General features: G+C 38.8%; 2 protein-coding genes across 4 annotated transcripts in view; one reads left to right on the top strand and one right to left on the bottom strand.

Moving 5' to 3' along the window:
- Positions 1-1,489: 1,489 nt before the first annotated feature.
- On the bottom strand, positions 1,490-7,250 carry LOC147916524 (uncharacterized). 2 transcript variants are annotated; one of them, XM_087434652.1, is made up of 2 exons: positions 5,740-7,250; positions 1,490-4,095 (listed from the first exon to the last, which is right to left on the bottom strand). In XM_087434652.1, the coding sequence occupies exon 1, from the start codon at positions 7,248-7,250 to the stop codon at positions 6,195-6,197; it is 1,056 nt and encodes a 351-aa protein (XP_087290778.1). In that variant the 3' UTR covers positions 1,490-4,095; positions 5,740-6,194. The 2 variants fall into 2 exon arrangements, with proteins under 2 accessions (XP_087290778.1, XP_087290779.1); XM_087434653.1 differs by having other exon boundaries at positions 5,990-7,250.
- The window catches only part of UBE2D3 (ubiquitin conjugating enzyme E2 D3), a 29,935-nt gene continuing 11,657 nt past the window's right edge, over positions 7,192-25,469 (top strand). Inside the window, exons 1-4 of one of the 2 annotated variants that reach the window (XM_087434654.1) lie at positions 7,197-7,339; positions 8,985-9,082; positions 21,334-21,397; positions 21,485-21,516. In XM_087434654.1, the coding sequence (XP_087290780.1) occupies position 21,397; positions 21,485-21,516 (33 nt within the window). In that variant the 5' untranslated portion in view covers positions 7,197-7,339; positions 8,985-9,082; positions 21,334-21,396. Of the gene's footprint in view, positions 7,340-8,984; positions 9,083-21,333; positions 21,398-21,484; positions 21,517-25,469 lie in introns of both variants that reach the window. The other variant, XM_004431007.3, reaches the window with a different exon arrangement.

Below are 25,469 nucleotides of genomic sequence, written 5' to 3'. Positions count from 1 at the left end.
CTTTAGCTAGCTTACCCTAGAAAAGAGGACCCACCAGCCTTACCAGGAAATCCTGACCTCCTAGCCCGCCCTGCCCCTTTCCACGTTGCCTATTCTAACGTCTGTGGAACTCTCTCCTGCCCAAAATCCCTCCGAAAGAGCGGTCCACTGCTTGTGAGGACTGTACTCCACACCAATCCATGGATTGTTTTCCCTTGAATAAAGGACATGGAACTGTTACTAAATTGTTTCATTTTGTCATTTGATAGTACCTAACCCTCAAAATCCTTACCTAGATGATTTACCCCCAATTTTCAACCTACTTGATTTGAAATTTTAAAGAAATTCTTCTATATTTATGCCAAAATCAGAGGTATTCTCCTATTTCTTGTCATAATTATGAACTTTTAATTTCAACAAAATGCTATTTAAAATTAATTTTTAATCACTATGTTTTAATAAGCAAATAATATTGATGAAAATACCTCCAAATTTAAGACTAATTGACAGCAAATGCTTATTATTATATTACAACCAAATCTAAACAACAACATTATTTATACTGAAGGAAAAGCCTCTTGCTGGCTGTAAATTTTTCACATTTTACAAGGATACTATATCTCATTTATCATTGGTAACCTGAAAAGTATGATGAGATATTGAAAATATTTAATAATAAGCTTCTAGACTGATTTCACATTTTAGTTCCAAATTATTTTTTTTAAAAAAATCTACATTGAGATAATTCAGATACCATAAAATCTACTCTTTGAAAATGTACAATTCAGTGGGTTTTAGTATATTCACTGAGTTGTGTAACCATCACCATTACCTAATTTTAGAACATTTCATCACCTCCTCCAAAAAGACCCCATACTAATGATTAGCAGTCACTCCCCATTTCCCCTGCCCCTAGTCCCTGGCAACCAGTAATCTTTCTGTCTCTATGGATTTGCCTATTCTAGTTGTTTTATATAAATGGAATCATACAATATGTGGCCTTTTGTGTCTGGCTTTTTTCACTTAGCAGAATATTTTCAAGCTGCAAGATACACGTTGTAGCATGTATCATTAATTTGTTCTTATTAACTAATACTATTCTATCACATGGATGTACCACATTTTATTTATCTATTTATCAGCTAATGGATATTTGATTTGTCTCTACTTTTTGGCTATTATGAATATGCTACTCTGAACATTCATGTGTACAAGTTCTTATGTGGAAAATGCTCAAATTTATTTTTAGCTCAAACATTTGTGCATGGTTCATTATGTGCCAAAAACCATCTTAATTTAAGGTCAAAGTGATGTCCTTGGCATGAAATAGTAAAGTTTCCTAAACCATGTTAACTTGTCTTGATCATAAAAATGAGATTCTGATCTGGTAAGGTATAGAAACTAAGTTCTTAGCTTTTTAGGCAAACAATATGAAATAACACTTGGGCTCCCAATGACGAATTCCAAGAAGAATATGTAAACATGGATTCTGAATATAAAATCTGGACCATAGCATTTACAATTTAATTAAACTAATAAAATGGCATACACTGTGTTAGAGCCAGTGTCTTTAGCAAATTATAAAATTCCATGACAGTTACAAAGATCTGAAAACATAGATGCAATACTAATAAACATAAGTATATGCACTAATCTATGTTAACTCTATTCACAAGTATATTTTAATTAATCCCTGTACTCAAGTTATCATAATAATAGTGAACCCTGGCTTCACTGATGCATTCACATAACATTAAGACATTGGCATGTCTTCATTATTTGGATGAGTTATTTCACTGCCACTTTTATACTGCTTTTCTCGATCCTTTATATTTTTCTCATGCTTTATGCCAATTCATGCAAGAACATCTCATCTGCCATAATTAGAAAGTCTCTGAGACTTCAATATAATATTCACTAAAACGTAAGGGACTGTTTTTAGCTCATCTTTTCAACATGTTTGTATCTTTATTAATTTCTGAATGTAAATGTTTCTTTCAGTATATAAGACCATATCTTTTTTAGCATATTGCAGATTGCAATATAAAAAAACATGATTATTTTCCTTTCTTTTTTTCAGATGGAGACATTTCTACCATTGTAATTCAAATAGGTCAAATGAGTGAAAGTCAGTTTTAACTTAATTTGCAACTGTAAAGTGGGCTCTCTATAAGACTAAATATGTGAATAGTGTTTTAAAGTTTGAGCTAATCCTAGGCTGCCTCCTAAAGCATCAAAATACTTCTAGGCCATGTTCTTTTTAATTTTAACCTTAGCAAAATTGAGTAGAAATGTAAGTTTGCTAGTGTAAATACAAACAAACAAACAGAAAGCCTAATCAACCAATAAATTCACTTCAGTGCCAAATAAAAATGAATTTGGGATTACACAACTACTTGTCTTCATTATGCATGGATAATCTAGAACTTCATATATTAGGATTTGTGTCATCATTTTTTGTACACAATCTCGACAGTGATCAATATAAAAAATACAGCAACACTATTATAAAACAAGGTTTAATTTCAGATGTGAAAGTTTGTTTGTAAGGCAGAAAAATGCATGAGTGAATTTCTTCATCTTCTAAGCAAAACTCTATTACAACAAATATTTCTGTAAAACAAACTATTTTCCAGCCCCAACTGGTAGCCCACTTATTTAAAGGTGGTGTTGGATATAAGCAATACCGCTGCAAAGGAACCATTTAGAAAATTCCTTTTAGTCACTGGGTGGAATTTTACTTGGAATACTAAGGAATGCATCAATATTTGAGGTAGCAAATACGTATTTGCTGCACTAGTGGGCAAATTAATGTTTGCTAATAGTCAAAGGGATAAAAAATAAATAGCTTAATGGTTAAGAGTGTGAGCTTTGAGGTCAGACTGCCTAGGTTTAAATCTTGGCTCTACTACTTAATAATTGTATGACCTTGAGTGTTTCATCTGTAAAATGGGGATTTGATGAGATAATGAATTCAAGGACCCAGCACAGAGTACTTCAAATAATAATTAACACATTAAGATTTTTAAATATACAGTATTTTCTTTTCATTTTGAAATTCTTTCACCACATCTTATTTGCAAAGGTAGGTGCAAATAAATAAGAGTGATATAGTAAAATCTAAATTATCCAGATTGCTTGGGAAATGAATCATTCTGGATAAGTAAATTTTCCATCGCGTGCCTTTTTACAGTATCAAAAAAAAACCCCAACAAATAGGCTAAAACCATTTCCCAAACCTATTACACACTTCCATGCCTTCTTAACTAGAATATACTGGTGATAAACTTTTTCTTGATGCATCACTATTGTTATGAATATCAGTTATAATTCTACGTTAAAACTACAGTCCCTTCAATGCTTTCCAACAGGAATAAACCTACTTGACTCTACCTAAGATTTTTTAACATGAAGTTCATGGATAAAATTCAGGGGTGTGTGTGAACTTGGATGGGGAAAAAAAATTACGTCCTTATTTTTACTAATCTTTAACTGAAAAGTAGCATTTCCCTCAATTTTGAATCTAAACAACAAACAGCTATGCCAATGTCTGTATCACAAATAGAACCTACATACTCCGGTTTCTCTTCAGATCACCTTGTAAATCTTTCACCTTTTACAAATAGGACCCACAGATACTTTATATCACATTATAACTGTTGCAAACTCTGGAAATACCATTTATATTCATCATTATTTCAAAAATTTGATCTTTGTTAGACTCACCACTAGATCTTACTGTGTTAATAAAGCACATATATTTTTATGTCAAAAATCTTTAATATTTTGAGACTCTGTTTTCTTTTATAATGCTATGAATTATATTTTATAAATTTAAAAACATTATTCTGAGAAGAGTCCATGGCTTCACCAGACTGCCAAAGTGGTTTGTGTCACAAAAAAAGTTAAGAACTCTGACCTCAAATTTGTCCCAATCTGCTGTCCTCTGTTATTCCAGAGCATTAACATGTTCCATTATACTTGCATACAGAAGCTTGTTTAGATTATGGTAACACAAGTTGGCTTCTCCAGGACTTTTCTTCATGGATCTCCAGGATATTGTGAGTTCCCTTTGGGCAGGTAGGAATGTTTCCTACTACCCCTGTACACTGGCTTCTGAAAGAACAAACCAAATACAGGGAAAAATAAGTCACATAAAATTAGATTCAGATGGCATTAAAAGTAGAAATATAAAACATCCTACTTTCTTACTTTCTACATTGAGACAATATGAAACTCCAGTCAGTAAATACTCCAAAGTTAACTTCTACTTCTGCCATGTATTAGCTGTGTGACCTTGGGATAGTAACTTAATCTCTCTGTGCATCAGTTTATTTCTAAAAAGGAGTTAATAAGCACAGTACCTGGTACATGACAAATGTTCCATAAATATTACCTATTATTATTCTTACAGATTTGTTTTACACTAGGTATGGCCTGTTAATGTCTGATTGGTTACTTTAATAATTTACATCTATACAGCATTGTTGTCTGTAGTGCCCTTTCACACACATTATGACATTTGAACCACACAATAACCCTGCAAGAAAGGATAGCTATCATTATGTCTAGTTTAGTGCTGAAGAAACTAAGAAGATAAATAACCACACAATGTCACACAAATGGGAAGCAACAGAGCAAGAACACAAACTTGGATTTCTCCCTCCAGCCCAAAGTGCCTAATCCTGGGTTTCTACTATCTTAGACTGGTTAAAAGAGAGAATAAAGGAAAGATTATTCAGGGAGGAGGGAGGGGGCAGAGGTGTCCTGTAGGCCATGAGGAGAGTACTTTAGTGCTTTGCTATTCAGTGGTCTTCCGACCAGAATTATCTATCACCGGGGAGCTGGTTAGAACTGTCGAATCTAGGCTCCACCTCGGCCTACTGAGTCAAAGCTGCATTTCGAACAAAATCCCAGGTGATTCCCATAGATTCTAGTTTGAGACGCAGTTTCACCAATTGCTCTATTGACACTATTATGGTCACTTGAACAGTATATATTAGCCCATCTAACGTAGACCTATTAAGTTTTTATTAGGTAATACTTTCTTGTAAGTGGAAACAACTTGCTGCTTTCCTTTTTTAAGTTAAGTATATTTTTAAAACAAGTTTATATTTCCATTTAATTCTTAAAGATCTCCACTTCGTTTAATGGTGTCATTAAGGAATGTTAGAAATCTTTAAGCAGGTCAGTGCTTACCTTTACATTCCTTTTAAAAATTAATGTCTTATGACCCTTTGCCTGAGGATACACCAGAAAGCAAAATCACCCTCTCCATATACTTTATACCTTGATGACTAAAACAAGCCAATCCTATCCTTATATTTCTCCCCCAGAATATTTCAGTAAGTATTGAGCTTTTCTGACCCAAAACTCTGATTTCTTGATTGAGTTTCGCAACTTTCTGGCTCTAGGAATACACATACAGCAACACGCGGGAAAAGGTACGAAGCCTGGTCTCATACCTCACCCTCGGCAGGTGGTGACGGCTGATTACAGAACAAGTGAACAGCCCTTACCCTCCCTCCCGATCCACTCGCAGTCGAGCCTGATTCCTAGGCTGCTCTCATTCTGCAGGCGGGGCAGCGGGCCCACACTTCTCAGTACTGGTCCTCTGGGGTTGGAAAAGACTAGATCTCGGGGCGTGGGAGCGCTGATGAGCGACCGCCTGGCCCTATCTAGAATGGCTGTCCTCGTTTGGAGGGCGCTTCCTCCCACTGGTTACCCCGGCGGACGGGCAGGCCAGTCAATAACTCTCACCTGCTCCACCGGAAGCTTCAAAGGCCCGGGTCCACCTGGGCCAAAGGTATCCAGAAATTAATCCAGGGGACCTCCCACCGCACATTCCTCGTTGGGCGCCCGCTCTGACTGGTCCGGCGGATTCCATCTCCTCTCCCTCCCACTGGTACAGCCAAGCAGCGGCGCTGCTTCCCCGCCTCGGCCCGCCCCGGCTCGGGTCGGTACCCCACTGCATCTCGCGAGAACTTGCGGATTGAGGGCGGGTCCTCACCCGGAAGAGCGCTCAAAACCGCCCTTAAGTCATTGCAGACCTACAGCTCCTGTTAGCCAGCCACGAGTCTCTCGCGAGATCCGCCGCCTCAGTACCAAGTGAGGAAATTGGGGGACGCCGCTGGGAGGGGCTTCGGGTTCGACCGCGCAGCTGCCGCTTCCATAACCTTCCTGTCGTGGTCTCCTTCCGGTTCTCGATGCTTCTCTCAGTCTAAGGGTTTCCGCCGCTCGTCTACCCTTCTTCCCAGCCCATGACCCGCCTCTGGCCCCCGCCCTCCCAGTCCAACCTCTGCTCTGTTTAGTAAGAAGGTGCTGTTCCGAAAAGAAGGGAGAGCGGGTAGCACACAGTCTCGGCCCCGGACGTGGGAAGTACAGCATCCCCACCCCTTAGTCTCGTCGTGCGCTCGCGACGGCGGCGTTGGCGGACGGATCCGCGGCGGTGAAGAGGCAGGGGCGGGGCGGAGCGCGGTGCTGGCAGTAGTTCCGTCAGAGCGGACATCTTGTCGCTGTGTCGTGCGCGTGAGCCCCATAGGGCCGGGGAGGTACCACCGCCGCGCGGGGAGGAGGCCCGGCCGCAGCTTGAGGGAGGCCCCGGCCCTCTGTACGCGTGGGTGTGGACGGCGGGGGAGGGAGGGGAGGCCGGCCCGCTGGCCGAGGGGGAAGGGGAGGTACGGGCCCTGGGCGCTCGAGTGACCAGCCCGCTGGGTGGGGTAGGTGGAAGCCGGGCCGTTCCCGCTGAGGGGGAGGGGAGTGGGCGCGTCCTCGCCGGAGCCGGATGGCGCGGCGCGTGGTGGCGGGGCTCGCGGCGCGGGGGCGCGCTGGGAGGCGGAGTGGACGGCGGCGTCGGGCGACACGGAATAGCTGTCCTGCGGGGAGCGCGAGGCGTCCTCCGTTTCCTCCCCTCCCGGTCGGCCGCACCAGAGCGGAGCTAGGAGCCCGGCGTCCGCCCGCAGCCGTTCCCTCCCCCGTCTCCCGGTGACGCGGGGGCAGCCCACAGGCCCGGCCCCTCCTCGCCGGCCGGCCCCGCACCCACTCCTACGCCTCTTCCTTTCCACGGCCGGGAAGTCAGGCTCCGGCGGCCCGCCGCGCTTCTCGCCGCCGTCGGGCGCAGCAGGCACGGGCTGCGCTGGCTCTGTCGCCGCCGCGGTCGTCGGGCGCCTGGGGCCTGGGCGAGTGCTGATCTGCCCCGTTGTTGCAGGAGGCGCCTGTGTCTGGCAGAGCCGGTGCGACACGGAGAGACAGTCTTCCTGCCGCCGGATCATCAGGAGTGTGGGCCGGATCTGGGCGCGCACGCCGACCGTGAGGAGCCCGCCGGAAAGCACAGACTATGGCGCTGAAACGGATTAATAAGGTAGGCGAGGGAGCCCGGCGTGGGGGCAGGGCGGGTGGGCCTGTGCCTTTCCGTGGGGGCGGGCACGCGTTGGGGGGAGGACGGGGAGAGCTGGGGAGCAGCGGCCGGTCAGGGGTCTGTCACGCGGGCGGGCATCAGGCACCTCGGTTCTGCTGGGAAGAGGTGGTCGCGTCTGCGATCGGCACTGCCGAGAGACGCTCCGGCGGAGGTCACGGCGCTCCCTGCTCTCGGGCCCGAAACGTGCTGTAGGTCCAAGATCACGGCCATAGGCCCTCGGGGGAGAAAGGTCGGAGGTTCCCGAACTTGATTAGGGTTCGGGGTAGAAGTCTCCTTCCAGCTGAGGGGTGAAGGAGTCTAGCGAGAAACTTTTCGACTCTGGGCGAGTTACACGAGAAGTGGGGTTCGGAGGAGATGGGCTGATACCGTGTTGCCACTTCCTGTGTTTTGTAGTTGAGCTTTTTTACCCGAAGCTATTTATCGGAGGCACCGGGAACTGATGTAAACTTCTTTTGGAAGCTCCCTTTTCTTTCTGGCTGTGGGGGGAGAAGGGGTGCGATGGCAGTGAGGGAGGGTTAGGTGTACCTATGTTTGTTTCAGCCCATTTAATGACACTCTCGGGGAACATTGTTAAAACGTGGCTTGATACTAAACTATCGGTCCAAGTTGAAAAAGTAGAATTTTTCGAGGCTCGGGGAGTGAGCGGAACCTCCACCTCCGGTGGTTTAGTCTCATTTTCTTGCTCTAACTTCTATCCCGCATTTTAAGATGGCGGCTGCTTTAACTGGTTCAGGCTGTGTCCAGCATCTCCTTCCGTAATAATATGAAATAATATGCTTTGTTAAATGTTAACTTTTACATGAGGTCGTACACTGCTCTAAGAACTCCTGCTCAAGATTTAATCTGTATTCAAGCTCTCAGACTGTTTCCCTTTTTTGTAACTTGTGTATGTGTGGTGTGTTTGGTTCTTGCACAATCGAGGAGGGTGGAGTATTTACAGCTAACTTGAAAAAAATGTCGTGGAATAAATTCAGCCTTAATAAAACCAGGAGACAGAGGAGGTTGCGGGCTAGAAACTTTCGTTTTGATAGGTCACTTTTTCAAGAAGAGTTTCACATGGAAGGATTGGCAAGGACTTGGCTTTGCTAAAAGAGGCGGGATGCTGCTTGATTTTACAATTGTTTAATATGTGTGACTGGAATTGGCAAAATCGGTATTTTGTGAAAGGTGAAGGTTTAGATCTTCACTCAATGTATTGATGCTGAAATTTTGAATTTTGTTTTAGGCCATCATTGCATTGTCGTTGTGGGTTTATGTGAAATATAAACTTCAAGTTTGGTGTTTTGGGGACGATGGAAAAGGAGAGGAAGAAAAACTTGTAGGAGTTAAGACTTAAAGTAAAAAAGGATTATTTAAACACTTTTCTGTGACCACTTTGAAGGTCAGCAACACATTGGAGAAGCATAGTTAACGTTTTACAGCATAGTTAATACAAAGAGAATACCATTCAGTACAAATCAAAACCTTTTGTCTATGGGAATTAATTCAAGCCACTAAAATGTGGAATCATTTCAAATCTGTAGGTTTTTATGCATGTGGAACAGAACACTTTAAGGGAAGGTCTCATTGATTTTTTTTTGTTTTACAGGTGATACCCAGCTGCTGTGACACCACTTTAATGACTTAAAAGCTTTAGAGAGGCAATATAATGGTTAAGAGTGTGAACTTTGGAGCAGAAATGCTCAGGTTAGAACTCTAGGACTGGGCAAATTGTGTCTCTATAAAACGAATATTTGTTACATATGAAAAATAAAATAGTTGAGTGCCTAATATGTACCAGTTACATTTTAGTTATTCTAGTTAAGTAGGGATACAGTAGTGAGCAAAACTAATATTAGGTTCCCTGACTGATTTAGTAGGATTTAAATAGGTTAACCTGTAGCTTTGAACAGGCTCCTGGCACATGGTGCTCAGGTTATCATCACTGCTTTTTAATATCATTATTTTTAATCTTCAAAAACTTTTATTTAAGAAGTTTTTTAGTCTGGTACTCTTCGTTAATACCAGATTGTTTCCTGTTGTATTTTGAAGATTTGTATAATACAGAAGCTTGATATAATACCTTCCAAATTGGAAAAAACAGTATTGATGTGTGGGACATTATTGATACAACCTAAAGAAAATTTTTGACATGAATGTGGTTTGGTTTTCACCTGTCTGGTTGTAAGGTTTTCATGTTCCTGGCAGAGTCACGTGGTGAAACTAGAAACAAAAATACATCCCAGGTGCAAACAGAATTTTAGTGAGTGGAGGACTCTGATGGGAGATGTTCTTTATTTTAGGCACCTCTGTTTTAGAAATAGGAGGTCAAGTAGGCATTGGTGTCAGTATGGTATTTCTAATGTCACGTACCTATTTATTTTGAATTTATTCTTGTCTGAAGCCCCCAGATACCTGATAGATAAATCTGTATGCCTCACTGGTATTTTATTGAAATACTTATTGGAATATTTTAACCATTAGTAGTTCATTTGATCAAGTCTTTGAATTTGTTTTTTTCCTAAAGCTTATATTCTTATAATTTTTTGATTAAATATTTTTTAGACCAAGCAGCTTTGTCAAACAACCTTATTTGTTTTTTGCTGTATTCATTATTTGGACAAGCTGTAGTATGGTCTTATAGGGTTATTTATCAAACAACAACAGTCAAAAATGGGAAGTCCAGATTAATTGATTGGTGTTCGGGGCAGGGAGGGTGCATAGACAATTTTACTACTCTGATTAAACAAAATAACTACAGTGCATGGGTTTGGGGGAGGCCAGAGAACTTTACATTACATAAAATATAATGCAAACCAAGCCTAGAAGAACAGCTCCTGCTTTGAGTGTTTGCAACATGTCAGAACTGTTTGAAACACTTATGTTAACTCATTTAATCTTACAACAACCCAGAGAAATAGGTACAATTGTTATCCCCATTTTGAGATTAGAAACCTCATGCACTGAGAGGCTAAAAACATAAAAAAACCACCACCTGGTGTCCTATCATGGCAGAGTTGGGATTAGAAGCTAGGCAGTTTGGGCCCATGGTGTGTGCTCTTAACCACTACACTGTCCTGTTATTTTTTAGGTTTTGGTATTCAAAAAAGGTTTTCTTTTGCATGTATTGTTCTGCTACTGGTAATAGCTAGGACCTAGCATCTACTGGGTACCAAACACTGTTTCTTAGCCCTTTTGAGTATCAACTCATTTAATCTTCACAACTCTGTGAAATAGTGCTCTTACCATTCCATTTTATACATGAAGAAACAGGCACAGAGATGTTACTTGTCTATAATTACACAGGTAGTAAGTGACTGAAATACTCAAGCTTTTAAACTCTGTGCTATACTGCTATTTTGAACCATTTCAATTCCTATTTTAGTTAGGTGAGTGAATGTCATTTTAGTCTTGCTACCTGAAATAAACTCTCGCCTCTTCCACTTCACATTTAAATACTTGGATTTAATTTTACTCCTGGATTATAGCTAATTTTGTGAATTAAGATTTTAGCTAACATAGGTTTTGAAAGTAGGAGTGCATTTCTTTATGGCTAGTCTCTTCAAGGGCTATGGGAACTACCATGTGCTAGCTAATTGCTAGGAATATGTTAAACAAAATACACTTGTCCCTAACTAGCCTATAGGCTGGATACACTATGTCTTGCATGTGTTTCTTTTAAGATCCTAAGACTTGTCTATAGCTAACTAACTTAATTTGTAGGATAGTTGTGTGACTGAGGGCTGCTGATCGTATACTGAACTCTAAATTGAATAGGAGTGACTTACTTTGACACTATGCTTTGCTTTTCATCATCGTGCTCATCTGCTATATTCTACTTTTTGTATTCATACAAATATAAAGTTGAATAGTCTTGCTAGCGTTGGGGAAAAGAACTACTTATCACTAGATCTCTCTGTCACTAGATTATATGTTAACTCATAGGTTCCCGTGCCCCTTGTTATCCAAGATACAGTTAATTCTTGATTTTCCGGAGCATTTCACTATAATGATCCCTTTTTATTAAAGAAGACGGTTCCTAATACTGAGATTTAAAATGTTTCAGATTAAAGCTTCAAATCTTAGGTTTGCTTTTGCATTCTGTTATACATGTTATTGTGGGGGGAGTGGTTTTGACGTGAGTTAAATTTATATATCAAAATGTTTAGCAGAATTTTTAAAGAATACAGGTACGTGGGTCCTCCCAGACTTAATGAAGCATTTTCTCTGGGAACAAACATAATTTTGAAATGTTCTCTAGGTGATTCTGAAGCCTCCGTCTGGTTAAGAACCACAGACATAGGAGGTATTTAATGAGTACTTATTGAAGTTTTTACTCTGTTTGGCACAGTAGTCTAGTCCCAGGGGATAAAAAAATAAGGAAGCCTGTCATTACCCATGAGAATCTCTGCTTTGAGTGGAGGAAACAAGCATGTAGTAAACACATGAATAGATGTTACCTTATACAACTTATCTTTCAAGAATATTATAAATCAAGTAGGGGAAACATTTAAGAGAAATTAAGGGTAATATTTATTCACATATCAGGTTCACTCATTGTTAAAGATAGGTTTATCTAAGTATGTTTTCTGCACTACATTTTGTCATTGTTATAGTGTGGTTTTTATTTTATAACTATATTTAATTCACTTTGCGAAAACCAGTATTTTGAAAATAGCGATGATTTTCATTCTTTAACAAGAAATGTTATGTTGATTTGGTTTTGCCACCATAAGCAATGATCTTATTTTAAATTTGAATAATTAAGAACGGATGCATTTAGTGAATATCTTATTAGCTAATTTTCCTTCTTAGATAAGATTTATTCTCAAAACTGTATCCTTGGCCTTGTTATGTGAGGAGGGGAGAAGTTCAGTGAAGTATTTTATAGTTTGCCCAAACATCTGTTTTTTATCTCCAACTATGCTTTCGTCATAATCTTGTCATTCAGAAACCTCCAACCAACTTTTCATAGCTGAATTTGTCATATTTGACCTTTTAGGTCTCAATTGTGATTCACTACTGCTTGGTTACTTGTTCATTTTCAGGGCGGAATATTTGTTCACATTAATCCTAATGTTATGATTTCATGGCTAATGTATAATTGGGTATTTTCAACCACTGGACTGCTAATTTTTATTATTCGTATCTATAAAATGCCTTATTTGGTTTCATGGATCAAAGGTTAAAACCTAAATTTGGGTTTCTGTCTTTGCTCATTTAGATAATGCTTACAAAAGAAGAGCTTTGAATAATCGTAGGTGACTTTAATGGTGATCTAGAGAAAGAAAATTATAGTATTATTCATTCAAGCCATTCTTTGTATCTTGTCTAATGAACAAGCATACATGTCTCATCTATAATGACAACTAAACATGAAGTTAATATCTTGTCAGTGATGTAATGAGACATGGTCTGTAGCACCTACCTCTTAATCCTTAAGGTAAAAGAAGCTTTCAGGATTTCTCAAAGTTACAAATTCCAGACTAAAATGATTTTAAAGGGACTGTTTCTTTCCATTATTAAGTCTACAGTTTTATGAAATTGCTCAGATCCCAGAATCGTTTTTGCCAAGCTTCCTTCTTTTGAAATAACTTCTGGTTAACCATACATTTCTGAGATGTTTGTTGCTTCCTTCCTTTTGTATTTATATATGGTATATAGAAATTTCACAACATTAAAGTTAGTAAAAAAAATTTGTTTACTTGATGGTAAACCTGGTCTTTGTGAAAACAATTAAGAGCAGTCTGTCTAATTGGGCAATTAATTGTACTGCATTTTGACCTCTATTATTGGTCTGAATATGTACCTTTATATTTTGCTAGGTTGTAAAGGCTGAGGGTGATTGTTTCCTCAAAATTTCTTACAAAGGTACTTATTCTTGCTTCCCACCTCATGCTCTCATCTCATCCAGCCCCCAAAGCAGTATTTTATGTTGCTCAGTATAGGTTTAATAGGCAAGGACTGTCTTTTTTTTTTTAAAGATTTTATTTATTTTATTTTTTCCCCCCAAAGCCCCAGTAGATAGTTGTATGTCATAGCTGCACATCCTTCTAGTTGCTGTATGTGGGACTCGGCCTCAGGATGGACGGAGAAGTGGTGCCTCAATGCGCACCCGGGATCCAAACCCGGGCCACCAGCATTGCAGCGCGCGCACTTAACCACCAAGCCACAGGGCCGGCCCGGCAAGGACTGTCTTTATAGTTCTGATTCACAGAGTCATACCAATCTTTGTCAAGTAAAAGTTGTGAAAGAAATGGACTCTTGAATCAAATACAAGAAATTGCCTTTCAGTAATGGCATGCACTTTTAAGTTTTCCCAACAGTGATGATAGGAAATGTATCTCTACTACTACCATGACCTTTGTGTGATGATATGCAAGATAGTTGGCTGAGATTGGGATAACAAATGATTGTGGAACATACATAGTACTTAAGGATGGAATTCATGAACTTGGCCTTGCCACGGTAATCATAAAGAATGGTGGAACTTGGACAAACTAGAATAAGTTATGTAGGGAGTTATACTTTTAATAGCAGGATTGATACTAGAAACTTGGTTTTCGTAAATGCTGACTTTGGTTCTGTCGATAATATGTAAGTAGTGACTGTCACTGAAAAAAATTCAGCAGAATGCTTAAATAATTATTACTAGAGGCATTGTATCTTAGAGGCTGATCTAACATGGTTGCCCTATAGCTTCATTATTCATAAATAGTTCATATATTTCTAATTTATTAGTTCTTTGGACACGAGGACCATTTCTTATACTTCCTTATCATTCCTACAGTCCTTTAATATGTTCAATACCTTAGCTTCCTGTTCTTTGTAGTGGATGGTTAGTCACTTCACCTCATTGAACGAAGAAGGTGTAGAGAGAATAGAGAAGCAAAAAACAAATATTTAGCAGTATGTGTAGACTTCTAGGCCAGTATCTCTCCACCTTTTCATGTTTTACCTCTAACAATCAACTGTCAGATCTTGTGTCCCATAGTGATTGAAGCAAAGCTATTCCTCAAAGTAAACTGTAGGCTTTCTCTTATATGAGTTCCACAAAAAGAAGGATCAAACTCATTACTGTTTAATCATGTACCTCCAGATGAAAACAGTCAATGGTTTAAGCTGTTCTTATTGGTTGCCTTTTAGAGCGATTTGCTTGACTCCTTTTCCTATGGATCTGTTGGGGCTTTTAAAGGGAAAGAAGAAGCATATTTTTAAGTGGGGCAAGGCCTGGATTCTCACACCAGCCAGATGTGCAGGAGGTTTCAGGAGAAGCAATTTAGAGGAAGATGAACCTAAAAGGAGAAAATTTCCCCAAGAGCACACCATGGTAAAGAAACGTCTAACCTTGCTGGGTTTTTTTATTTCTGTTTTTATGGGCAGTACAGTTTTTAGCGTTATATGTCCTTAATCCATCTTAGTGTCCCTTCAAAGTGAGTGGAGCCTTTAGCAACTCCTAGTGTGTGCCAATCTCCCTTGCCACCTGTTTACCTGTTTTCCTATTTCAGTGGTCTTAATAATTGACCAAGAGCCCACCTGAGTAATGCTTGTTCTCTTGGAGGGAGGGATGGAGGGTCAACAGAGTTTGAAGACTCTACAGGTGCTTTATGTGAGCTGTTCTTTCTCGTCCTTGGCACTGTTCCTTTCTAACTAATAGGAAGCAAAGAACTAACAATTTCAGTTTTTCAAATAATTTTATAAATTGTTTTTGTTCCTAAAGCCTCTGAAACTTTTAGGCTCTAAAATCATTTAATGAGGTGAAAACCAAAGACAGAATTACTTTTGGAAATTCTTTCAGTGGGTGCTTCATTAGCAATTCATCTCAAATCTGGTAAATTCAGTTTCCTCTTGCAGTAGAACGGATAATTGTTTTCTCAGTTGGCTTTCGTTTAAAGGCCATGTAACTTGGTAAATAGGTAACACTAGACTCACTGAGTGTAGTGAGATGCAAGCTAATAGTGAATAGTTATGGAGGAACTGACCCTAAAAAGACATGGTTTCCATATCTTGTTCAGTCTGGGACATTTACTCCTTGAGTAGAATGAAGAGTTGGGTTGGTGCTATTGAAATTTTTTCCTCCAGTTTGCCAAATGCCATATCAAATTCTTTGACTTAAATACATCTTTGATGCAAGGATACCCTTTTGAGAAAGCTGCCTTTTTGAAACCTATACCCAGACTTGTTTTTCAAGTTGTCTAGTAGGTAGACTTCTTTGCTCTCCTACCCATCCTGAAGCTCATGTCCTACACTTGAACTCAATCTTTCCTTTCCCACAGTAAGAGGCTCTAATGTAGAGTAGAAATAAGGCCTCTTTTCATCAGGTGGTTGTAAAGGTAAAATGCTCGGTATTTAAGATCTTTTTTTATCCCCAGTGACTTAGTTTATGTTCTTCTCTCTCCTGAATTACTACTATGGCTTCCTAATGTAGTTGTTTATGTTCTTCTCTCTCCTGAATTACTACTATGGCTTCCTAATGTAGTTATCTACTCATCTGTCCTTTATAGTAGTGATTCCTAGAATATGGGGGTGAGGAGGGTCTGTGATACTCCACAGATTTAAGTTTTGTGTGGGCATATGTATATTTTGGGGGATAGAGGGTTAGTAGTTCATCAGATTCTTAGAAGTTCTGAATGATACATATATTTTTATATCACTTAAAATTTGAAAACCTGCAAAACAGTGCTGTATAGCCTTAAGAGATACATACCTAGTAGTGTATGGAAATGTGGAAAAATGGCAGAAACTAAATTTGGGATAATCGGTTACCTCTTGTGGGGGAAAGGGAATCTGGGGAGTACATGAAAGGTCTTCACTTATAACTGCAACATTTCTTAAAATCTGAAGGTAGTAAAAATGTTAAGCTTTACTTAACTATCAAGCTGGGTACACAAATACATGGGTGCTTTTAGGATATGGCTGAATAATTTAAAAAAATAAAAGAATCACTTCTGATGTACTGCCAGTACATTAAAAAACCGAAATCTGAATTGTCTTATTCTTGCTTAAAAACTTAGTGGATTCCCATTGCGTTTGGGATAGTCTTTGACATAACATTCAAAGCTCTGAAAAGATCCAGCCCTGATTAACCTTTCTGGCCACACTTGCTACTCCCTTACATGTAGTTGTGTCTCTGGTATACCAGATTACAAGCAAATTTTTACAATCTCTGTTCTTCACACCCCTGACTTTGAATGAGTTTCTCTGCTTAGAATGCTTCTCTCCGTCAAGACTGAGCTCAAATGTCACTGTTTTAAACCCAGGCAAGGTTAGTGTGAATCCTTATCAGGATTCACAAAGCATTTGAATGCCTTTATTTTAATCACTTACGTTGTGGCAGTGTAATTTTTTGTTGTTGCGTTGTGTCTACTTTTTATTAGCTCAGTCTTTTGAGGGAATCATTCATGGTTCATCTTGGTATTCTCAGACCCAACATACTTGACACCAAAACAGCAGTCTTCATATAAATGAATAAATATTTTGACGGTGAAACTTTAGCTAATAGCTAATATTACACTTGTCATTTTGGAAATGGATTTAAATTAATCTCTAATTTCTTTGATTAGATTGAAAGTTAAGTCTTTGCTAGACAGGACACATGAATTCTTCCTCTCACTAGTTTAATTTTGAGACAGCTTCGTTTCGATTTCTTACATGTTTTTCAGCATGACTTGAGCATTACATTGTGTTCAGTGGAATAAAATCTGTGTAGTTGGTAATGGGTCCCAGTAGCACTCTGCCTAGAATGGGTCTCTCCTCACTATCCTTCCCCCCCCCCCCCCACACCTTGTATTTATTAGAAGGAAACTGGAGTAGTTAATAATCAAAGGAATAGCTATAGAAACCAAAGCAGGCTACAACCTCAGGGACTGAAATTGCATATCTATATGCCAAGTCAGCTCTCAGTTATCTCTCGCTCAATGTGGTCTCTTTCTCTTTGGATTCACCATGTAATTTCAGGGCACATCCCTGTCAGCAACTCTGGGTCACATTCTTACAGCTCCTGATTAGAGAAGGAAAAAGGTGCCCCTTCCAGCTTCAATTTGAAAAATCTTGGGCACGGATGGATGGACAGACTGACAAGGTCAGGTCCCGGCTTAGGTTACTTTCCAACTCTGAGCTAGTCCCTGAGGCTGAAGGAACAAAATTGTATGATTAGCCTTGTGTCAGTAATTGGTTAATGGTGGCTGACAATCAGCCAACACTGTAGTCACATCTTTGGAGTAAGGGTGAAGCATCTCTGTGGAGGTAGGATGAGATGATTTATTGAGTTGACAGAGTGTCTGCTACATGGAAGAGCATCTAAGATGACTTCTTACTGTGCTTTTTCTCATATTCTTTTTTCCTGCTAAGATATTCTTATGTCTTACTTGCTTATACTGTTGGTATAATAATGTGATAAGAATTATTTGGTATCTTAGAGGTAAGTGCTGGTACGTGATTTAAAAAGACCTATTTATCCTTAAAATAACTTTACTTAGGTCATTTTTTGATGTTGAATTTAAAGTAGATTTTAGTACGTAAGTTAATTGGCCTAATTTTAGGTCTTTGATTACTCAGAGGTATCTTGGTCATAGAGAACTTGGAAAATAAGACATTTAGAAATTATCTGAGAGTAATAAGAGCCTGAAATTATGGGAGTGGAGAGCTGAAATTCAGTGCTAACTAGCTGATGATATACCTTCACTCTAAAGGAGTGATAATGCCAGCATATAATGGCTTAGTGATTCATAAATATCAGTGTGCAGAAAAACTCATTTCTTCTGTAAGAAATATTTTCTTACAGTCTTCATCGTTAAAATATGTAACTTTCAAGTAGGATGTTGATGTATTCTAGGTCGACTTGATGGGTTCTGCAACTTTTATTTATAATGAAATTGTTTGAACATCAGTATTGGGTACATTGTTAGACCAACAATCATTAAATTGGTTTTTATTTAAAAATAACTGCTAGATATTTTTCTTTGTGTGTGTAAGATTTGCCCTGAGCTAATATCTGTCACCAGTCTTCCTCTATTTTGTATGTGGGTCACTGCCACAGCATGGCTGATGAATGGTGTAGGTCCACACCCGGGATCCGGACCGGCAAACCTGAGCCGCTGAAGCGGAGCTTGCTGAACTTAACCACTATGCCACTGGGCCTGCCCTCTTCAGGCGTTTTAACAAATTTATTATATTCAAAACAAAGTGTTTATTAAGTACATAATTTGGGGTAGATCTGTGTAGGAAACTTGGATGTAAGAAACTCATTTTGGTAATTTTTGAATTTAAATCCTTACCAGACTTGTTTCTTTTGTGTGTGTGTGTGAGGAAGGTTAGCCCTGAGCTAACATCTGTTGCCAATCCTCCTGTTTTTGCCAAGAAAGATTGGCCCTGGGCTGACATCCATACCCATCTTCCTCTACTTTATATGGGACGCCGCCACAGCATCCCTTGACCAAGTGGTGCATTGATCTGCGCCCAGTGTCGGAACCCGCAAACCCTAGGCTGCCGAAGCAGAGTGCGTGACTTAACTGCTATGCCACTGGGCTGGCCTCAGACATTTTTAGGTAGAATCATATGAAATTGCAATTTCTGTAGTTCAGAGTGGTCAAATATTCGTAATTTCATATGACTCAACCCAGTAACGTGGTTTCTTTAAAACTCCATCCACAAATATTCCTTGAATTGCTGACCTTGTGTTAATGTATAACATATCATGGCAGTATAATTGCTAGATTATTATGTTATAGACAGCTAAGCATAAAGATTCATCTTTTAGGCAAAAAGGTAAATGAGCTAAGGCTCATAGCTAATACGTAGCCTATTTATGAAGTAATTTTGCTTTTGTTTAATAAACAAATAATTTGAGTGCCGAAATCCTGCCTTCAAGATGAGTGGGCTATAAGTAGTCTGCTTGCTGAGTATGTAGTACATTATGTGCCAGGTAGTGTGTTAAAGTACTTTGTCTTATTCATCTTCTCAAAACTTCTGTGAAAATAAACATTCCTATTTTAGAGATGGGGAAATAAGCCTGGGAAATACTGGGTCTAAGTTGGATTAAAAGTGAGACTCTAAACTGCTACCGTACTGAGAGAGGCACATACTCAGTGTTGCTATTTAATGATGCTATGTTTGAGCATTTGAATTACGTATGTAAGTTTGTATTTGGGTTTTAATAGTATTTTTGAAAATTCAGGTCTTTATCTTTTGTAGGAAATGGGTAGGGGGTGGTGTGGAACAGGTAAATTTTTAACCTTAAAAGAGACTTTTTTTTTTACTTTTATGCTCCTTAAGGAAAGAGAGAATTCGACTGCATAAGTTAACTTCTGGTTTTTGGTGGGCCAGTTATGCAATAAAACTTGTTATATAAGTTTGGGAACATGGGAAAATTCTTTGTTCATATCAGTTAGACTGTGCTTGGTTCTTACCTACAATAGAGTAGATATACCTTGAGATGGCGTTAAAGTAGGTTGCCATTAGTTATAATAAATAAGTGGCTGATCATGGAATGCATGTAATTGCTGCATGAGATTGGATCTGGCCTACGAAAAAGTCCTTTGCTCAGTAATGAATAGTCGATTAATTCAAGTTAAAACCATACGTAGTTTCTTTTAACTAGTTATTTAACTCTTTAGAGTTCCTGTAATTCCTACTGGTCAGAATCAAAAGTGTTTGGAATGAATTTTCTCCCATTCTTAAATATGTTGAACATATTAGAGTATATTTACATAGGCAAGCATAAAGGTCTGGTCTGATCTTGGAACATTCTAAGATTGTGAATCCTGGGATCTCTGGCTGTCTTGGTAACCTTAAAAGCAGTTACGGTATGAGTTTCAAAAGCAAATTGGCAGTGTATGTGAGGACAATTTTTTTTTTTCCAGTTATAGTGATGTAATTGACATAACGTATTAGTTTTAGATATACAACATAACAATTAGCTATATGTATATTGTGAAATGATTACCACAAGGACAGTTCTTCTGCGTTGATTTTTTTGTTTGTTTGTTTTTAAAATGGAGTGAATCTAGACTGATCATTCCTGAACAACTGGCCATTTTCTGAAGTGCATTTTGACCGTAGGATAAAGGCAAATATTTGTTCTAGTTATTTTCCTGCAGTGTTGTGTATTCCCTGCGTTTTTCTCAGAATCCTATTGTTATCTTATGAGTCTGTAGATCCCTATAGGGATTTATATGTAGGTATAGCTATATCATCTTAAGAATAAAAACCTATTAAAGAAACAGCTTTATTTTCTTACTAGATTATCCGTATTCATTATGCATAAGTAGTGGAAGGGTTAAGTACATATATGTTGTAATAATAAGGTCAGATGGAATTGTAGAAACTGTATGTTTTGCTAAGAGCAAACTTACTTTCTACCTGGAGAGGTAGGTTCTTCTAGAGTTGCAATTTTACTCAACATTGAGTAAAAGACAAGGTTAAATTGAGGGAATAAGGAGTTCAAGCCAAAAAGGATACCTACCTAGCCTCGTGAGAGATTTTTCAAGTGGAAAAATGAGTTCAGTGGGTAGTGTGGTTCAGAAAGAATAGAGGGTTTAAGACAGTAGAAACAAGGGCCTCTAAGATGGTCTGAAAGTTCCTCAAATAATATAAATGTTGAAAACTGCTTTGTTCTTAAGCTATGAAAGTATCTGATTAGAACTTTCTTGGTTTGTGAAAGGATAGCTTTTACTCATGTAATAAAATTTTCATATCGATGTGTATATATATTTTTGTGAACCCTAGCCAAGATGACTGTCTCAGTATGTGTCCTATGGGACTAACTATGTCTGCCATGTCCCAGGAACTAGACTACAGTTAATACATTTTCTCTCTTAATAGAGTGTGTTGTTAATGTGAATTGTGACTGTGTGTCCCTTTAAGAATGGGGTGAAAATAACTGGAAGCAGTTGACTCACCTTGTTTGCTTATGTTTTCTATTACTGTTACATGACCCATCATCTTCTGTCTTGGTGTAGGAACTTAGTGATTTGGCCCGTGACCCTCCAGCACAGTGTTCTGCAGGTCCAGTTGGAGATGATAGTAAGTAACTTTCAAGTAGATTTTTCTGGCTAATTTCAAAGAAACTTGTACATTTTTAGATAATAACAAGAGTTTTTCTTTTTCTAGTGTTTCATTGGCAAGCCACAATTATGGGACCTGTAAGTATTAAAAATTAAACGTTTTTGCTTCTAATTGAAAATCTAGCATTGATCTAGTTGTAGATTTTTAACTTAAGTCTTTAGGTTTATTACATTGTAATTCTGTTTTGGATATGCCATAGTTGTACTGCTTTTGAAAGAGTAGTTTAATGAGTGAGTCATTTGTTACGTATACTATATGTGTCTGTCCCTGTGTCCGTGTTCTAGTATAGCATTTCTGTGACCTACCAAGTATCTCTTCACCTCAATCTAGTTTTCCTTCATAGTAGTGTAAAGCGTTGCCACAGCTTCCTGTTATTTATAGGTCCAGTTAATTTACTGGCTCTATCATGGTGTTACGCAAAGATGTTACTCTCTCGCCTGTAGCTGCCAAAAATCTAGCTCTAATTGTATTATTTTGATATTTGATTCTGTATGGAACTTGAGTTTTATACAAAATTTGAATATTTTTAGGTAGAAAATTGTATTTTAAATACAGCAGAATTACTTTCTATCCTGAGTAGATAAACTGTATATGCTGGATAATTGAATAGTCAGAATTATGGAAACCATCTAAGAATTTCACAGAATTGGAGCACAGTAAAACATTCTGGAGTAAGACTGTCTTGCACAATACTTAACATTTTTTTTGACCTGGAAGATACTTGAGGATTTCTGAAGTTCCAAGTTGTATATATGTCTCAATGAATTTTCTGCTTTCTTCCCCTTTTTTGGTGGTTTAATCTCAACATAAATGGCAATAATGTAGATGAGATGAGTCAATAAGATGATGTTAATAATTCTAAAAAAAGAAATGCCCTTGGAAAAGTTAGCCAGAAAAATTCAGTAATTCTGATTTTGATAACTTTAAATTTTTTTTCTATCTCAACCAGTGTGAGCCCCTGCTTGTGCCAGCCATTAAGGATACAAATTAAAACAAGTGCTCGAGGGGCTGGCCCAGGGCGTAGGAGTTAAGTTGGGTGCGCTCCACTTCGGTGGCCTGGGTTCAGATCCTGGGTGTGGACCTACACCATTCATCAGCCATGCTGTGGCAGCAACCCACATACAGAGTGGAGGAAGATTGGCACAGATGTCAGCTCAGGGCTAATCTTCCTCAGCAAAAATTTGGAAAGTGCTTGATAAAAGGGGAAATAAATGATATGTGAATCCAGTGCTTAGTAGGAGAAATTTATGGGAAATCCTAGCAGGGATGATTGAGTTAGAGTAATTGCGAAATGCTATAACCTAAAAGTAGGGAGATTGTGAATCAAATTAAGTCAAACTTAGGGGAAGAGGTTGGGATGTTTATTTCAATAATTTGAAGTATATCTGGATTATCCTAATAAAAACTACAAAATCATGATTGTTTCCAATTATCTCAAGAACTATTTTTACTGTTTAAATATTTATTTTCTTTTAAAACTGCTTTCTTTTGTCTAATTTGATAACAGAATTGTGATTTGTAATATACGTAGTTGACTAACTAGTGGCTTACCCAGTTTGGTCCACAAAGTGTTTTACCACATAGAAACCCTCTGACTAGGCCCTCATTCCACAAGCTGTAATGGCTTGGGATGGAGTAGCAGCTGCCTCCCTTATTTAGGTCGGGTTTTCCTTTGCCACAGTTCCTGCCAGTTCCACTTCATTTTGCATACCTAGATTCTGTAGGCACTTGTGTTTGCAAGTTCTAGAATTTTCATATTATAGATTACAAATTTTCAAATCGAAGAATTCAATAAAATCCCTTACTATATCTGTACCAAATAAAGCTCATCTTTGACCCAGAGGGTGCTTTAAGATAGTCTCATTATAAAAGTTAGTTGTCAGTACTAGTAAAGCACAAACGAGTTTGTAATCAAGGCTTCTAGTTGGGTGGTGTGCGTAATAAACTAACTCTTTAAAAACCAGTGTGATGTTTTTCTGCTTGACTTTTGAGACTTTACTTTTTTATTGAACTGTTCTTTCCAAAAGGTAAGGAATATACCCATGGTAAATCAAAGTGAAACATAAATATAAGTACTTCGTGCTTGTAATTTTCCAGAGAATAGAAGATTGCTTATCCTGACAAATCTTTAGCTGTTAACTTAATTTGCTTTTATTTTCAGAAAACATTTATTTTATAGATATTTCAGATTATGGCTATTTCTTGCAGAACTTTTTTCAGCAACCTCTGAATGCATATTAATCAGTAGCAATTTTCCACTTTTGAAAACAAATATTTGATTTTCAGAGCTATTTAAATATTCTCTGATTAACAAAAGTAAAACATATTTATACCACAACTGCAGTTTTGCTTTGGTAGCATCATTCCTTGAAATGTACTTGTTTTCTAAGAAGGTTAGTTCTCACTGTTGGCTAGTCTCAGGAAGGAGTCAAAGGTTATAAAAACTCACCCAAAATACAGATTTTATTGTACTCTTTATAAGTTAGCACCTAAGTTTAGGTGCCAGCCTGTAAATAGTTAACAATTATCCTTACTGTGGAGTCATCAGTGAAGTAACTCATGTTATTGTTTTGGCTTTTGATTGCATCTTTGTGACAAAACATCACAGTTTGATTAAATAAATATTACTCTATTTTCTTAGTATGCCTACCCTATGTGGCATGCAGATGTGACCCAAAACAATAGGGCCAATGGCAGCATAACAATCCATAAATTGCAGATTTGGTGGAAGAACAAGTGGTAACAAAATTACTTTTGCTTTGGAGTCTTAGGTCAATTAAAGTGATGGCAGTACCACAGAACTACAGATTCCTGACTTTCTAAGGAATGGAACATCTAATTTTAAGTTTCAATACAGAGTAACTATTGAATTTTAGTGGATTATAGTCAGGAAATGCTCTTGATCATTAAAGTTATGAGGCAGAAATGCTTAGTTCGAATAACCGTATGTGCTGGCTTATTCTTTCTGAAGGTAAGATACTTTGGAAGCACAATTACTGATTTAAAACTAAACCTTTGAAAGAATTGACAGAGCCTTACTAGTTACGTGGTTTTTAAACTTTGGTGGGTTTTTTAATACTATATTAAGGGCAATTCCCATTAAGAATTAATGCAGTGAGGGCCGGCCCTGTGGCTTGGTGGTTAAGTGCGCGCGCTGCGATGCTGGCGGCCCGGGTTCGGATCCCGGGTGTGCATCGAGGCACCACTTCTCCGTTCATCCTGAGGCCGAGTCCCACATACAGCAACTAGAAGGATGTGCAGCTACGACACACAGCTATCCACTGGGGCTTTGGGGGGAAAAAATAAAATAAATAAAATCTTAAAAAAAAAAAAAAAAGAATTAATGCAGTGAGGAAAAATTAACTTCCTTACCTATTGTTTCTGATAGTTACATGCTTGATTTTTCTTTAATTGGAAATGGAGCTGGCAGAAAGCAACATTTTGAAATTATTTGGAGAACCACACTAAGTTCCACCTAATTATGAGATAGCCATAGAAGTAAGTACTGTGTCTGTGAATCATGTAAGCAGAATCAGCTACAGAAACCATCTGAAGTAAAATAATTGGTCCTTAGATATTGTTTTATTGGTCCCTGAGGGTTATCTTATCAGCTTATGTTAAGAATGTTGTGTCGTGGGCCGGCCACATAGCCTAGTGGTTAGGTTCAGCACACTCGGCTTCAACGGCCCAGGTTCATGGTTTCAGATCCCAGGCATGGACCTACATGACTCATCAGCCACACTGTGGCGGCAACCCATATATAAAATAGAGAAGGACTGAGGGGCCGGCCCAGTCGCGTAGCGGTTAAGCGCGCGCATTCCCCTTCGGCGGCCTGGGGTTTGCAGGTTCAGATCCCAGGCGTGCACCGATGCACTGCTTGTCAAGCCTTGCTGTGACGGCATCCCATATAGAATAGAGGAAGATGGGCACGGATGTTAGCCCAGGGCCAATCTTCTTCAGCAAAAAGAGGAGGATTGGCGTTGGATATTAGCTCAGGGCTGGTCTTCCTCACACACACCAAAAAGAGAAA

The sequence above is a fragment of the Ceratotherium simum genome, chromosome 8, assembly GCF_057802395.1.
Source record: "Ceratotherium simum simum isolate JZ-2026a chromosome 8, ASM5780239v1, whole genome shotgun sequence".
In the NCBI taxonomy this organism is placed as follows: domain Eukaryota; kingdom Metazoa; phylum Chordata; class Mammalia; order Perissodactyla; family Rhinocerotidae; genus Ceratotherium; species Ceratotherium simum.
The sequence above is the reverse complement of the archived record's forward strand: the minus strand, read 5'-3'. Positions and strand labels throughout refer to the sequence as shown.

Bases quoted from the DNA above. Each gene is read 5' to 3' on its own strand.
- LOC147916524 (XM_087434652.1), bottom strand. From the start codon at position 7,250: ATGATCCGGCGGCAGGAAGACTGTCTCTCCGTGTCGCACCGGCTCTGC.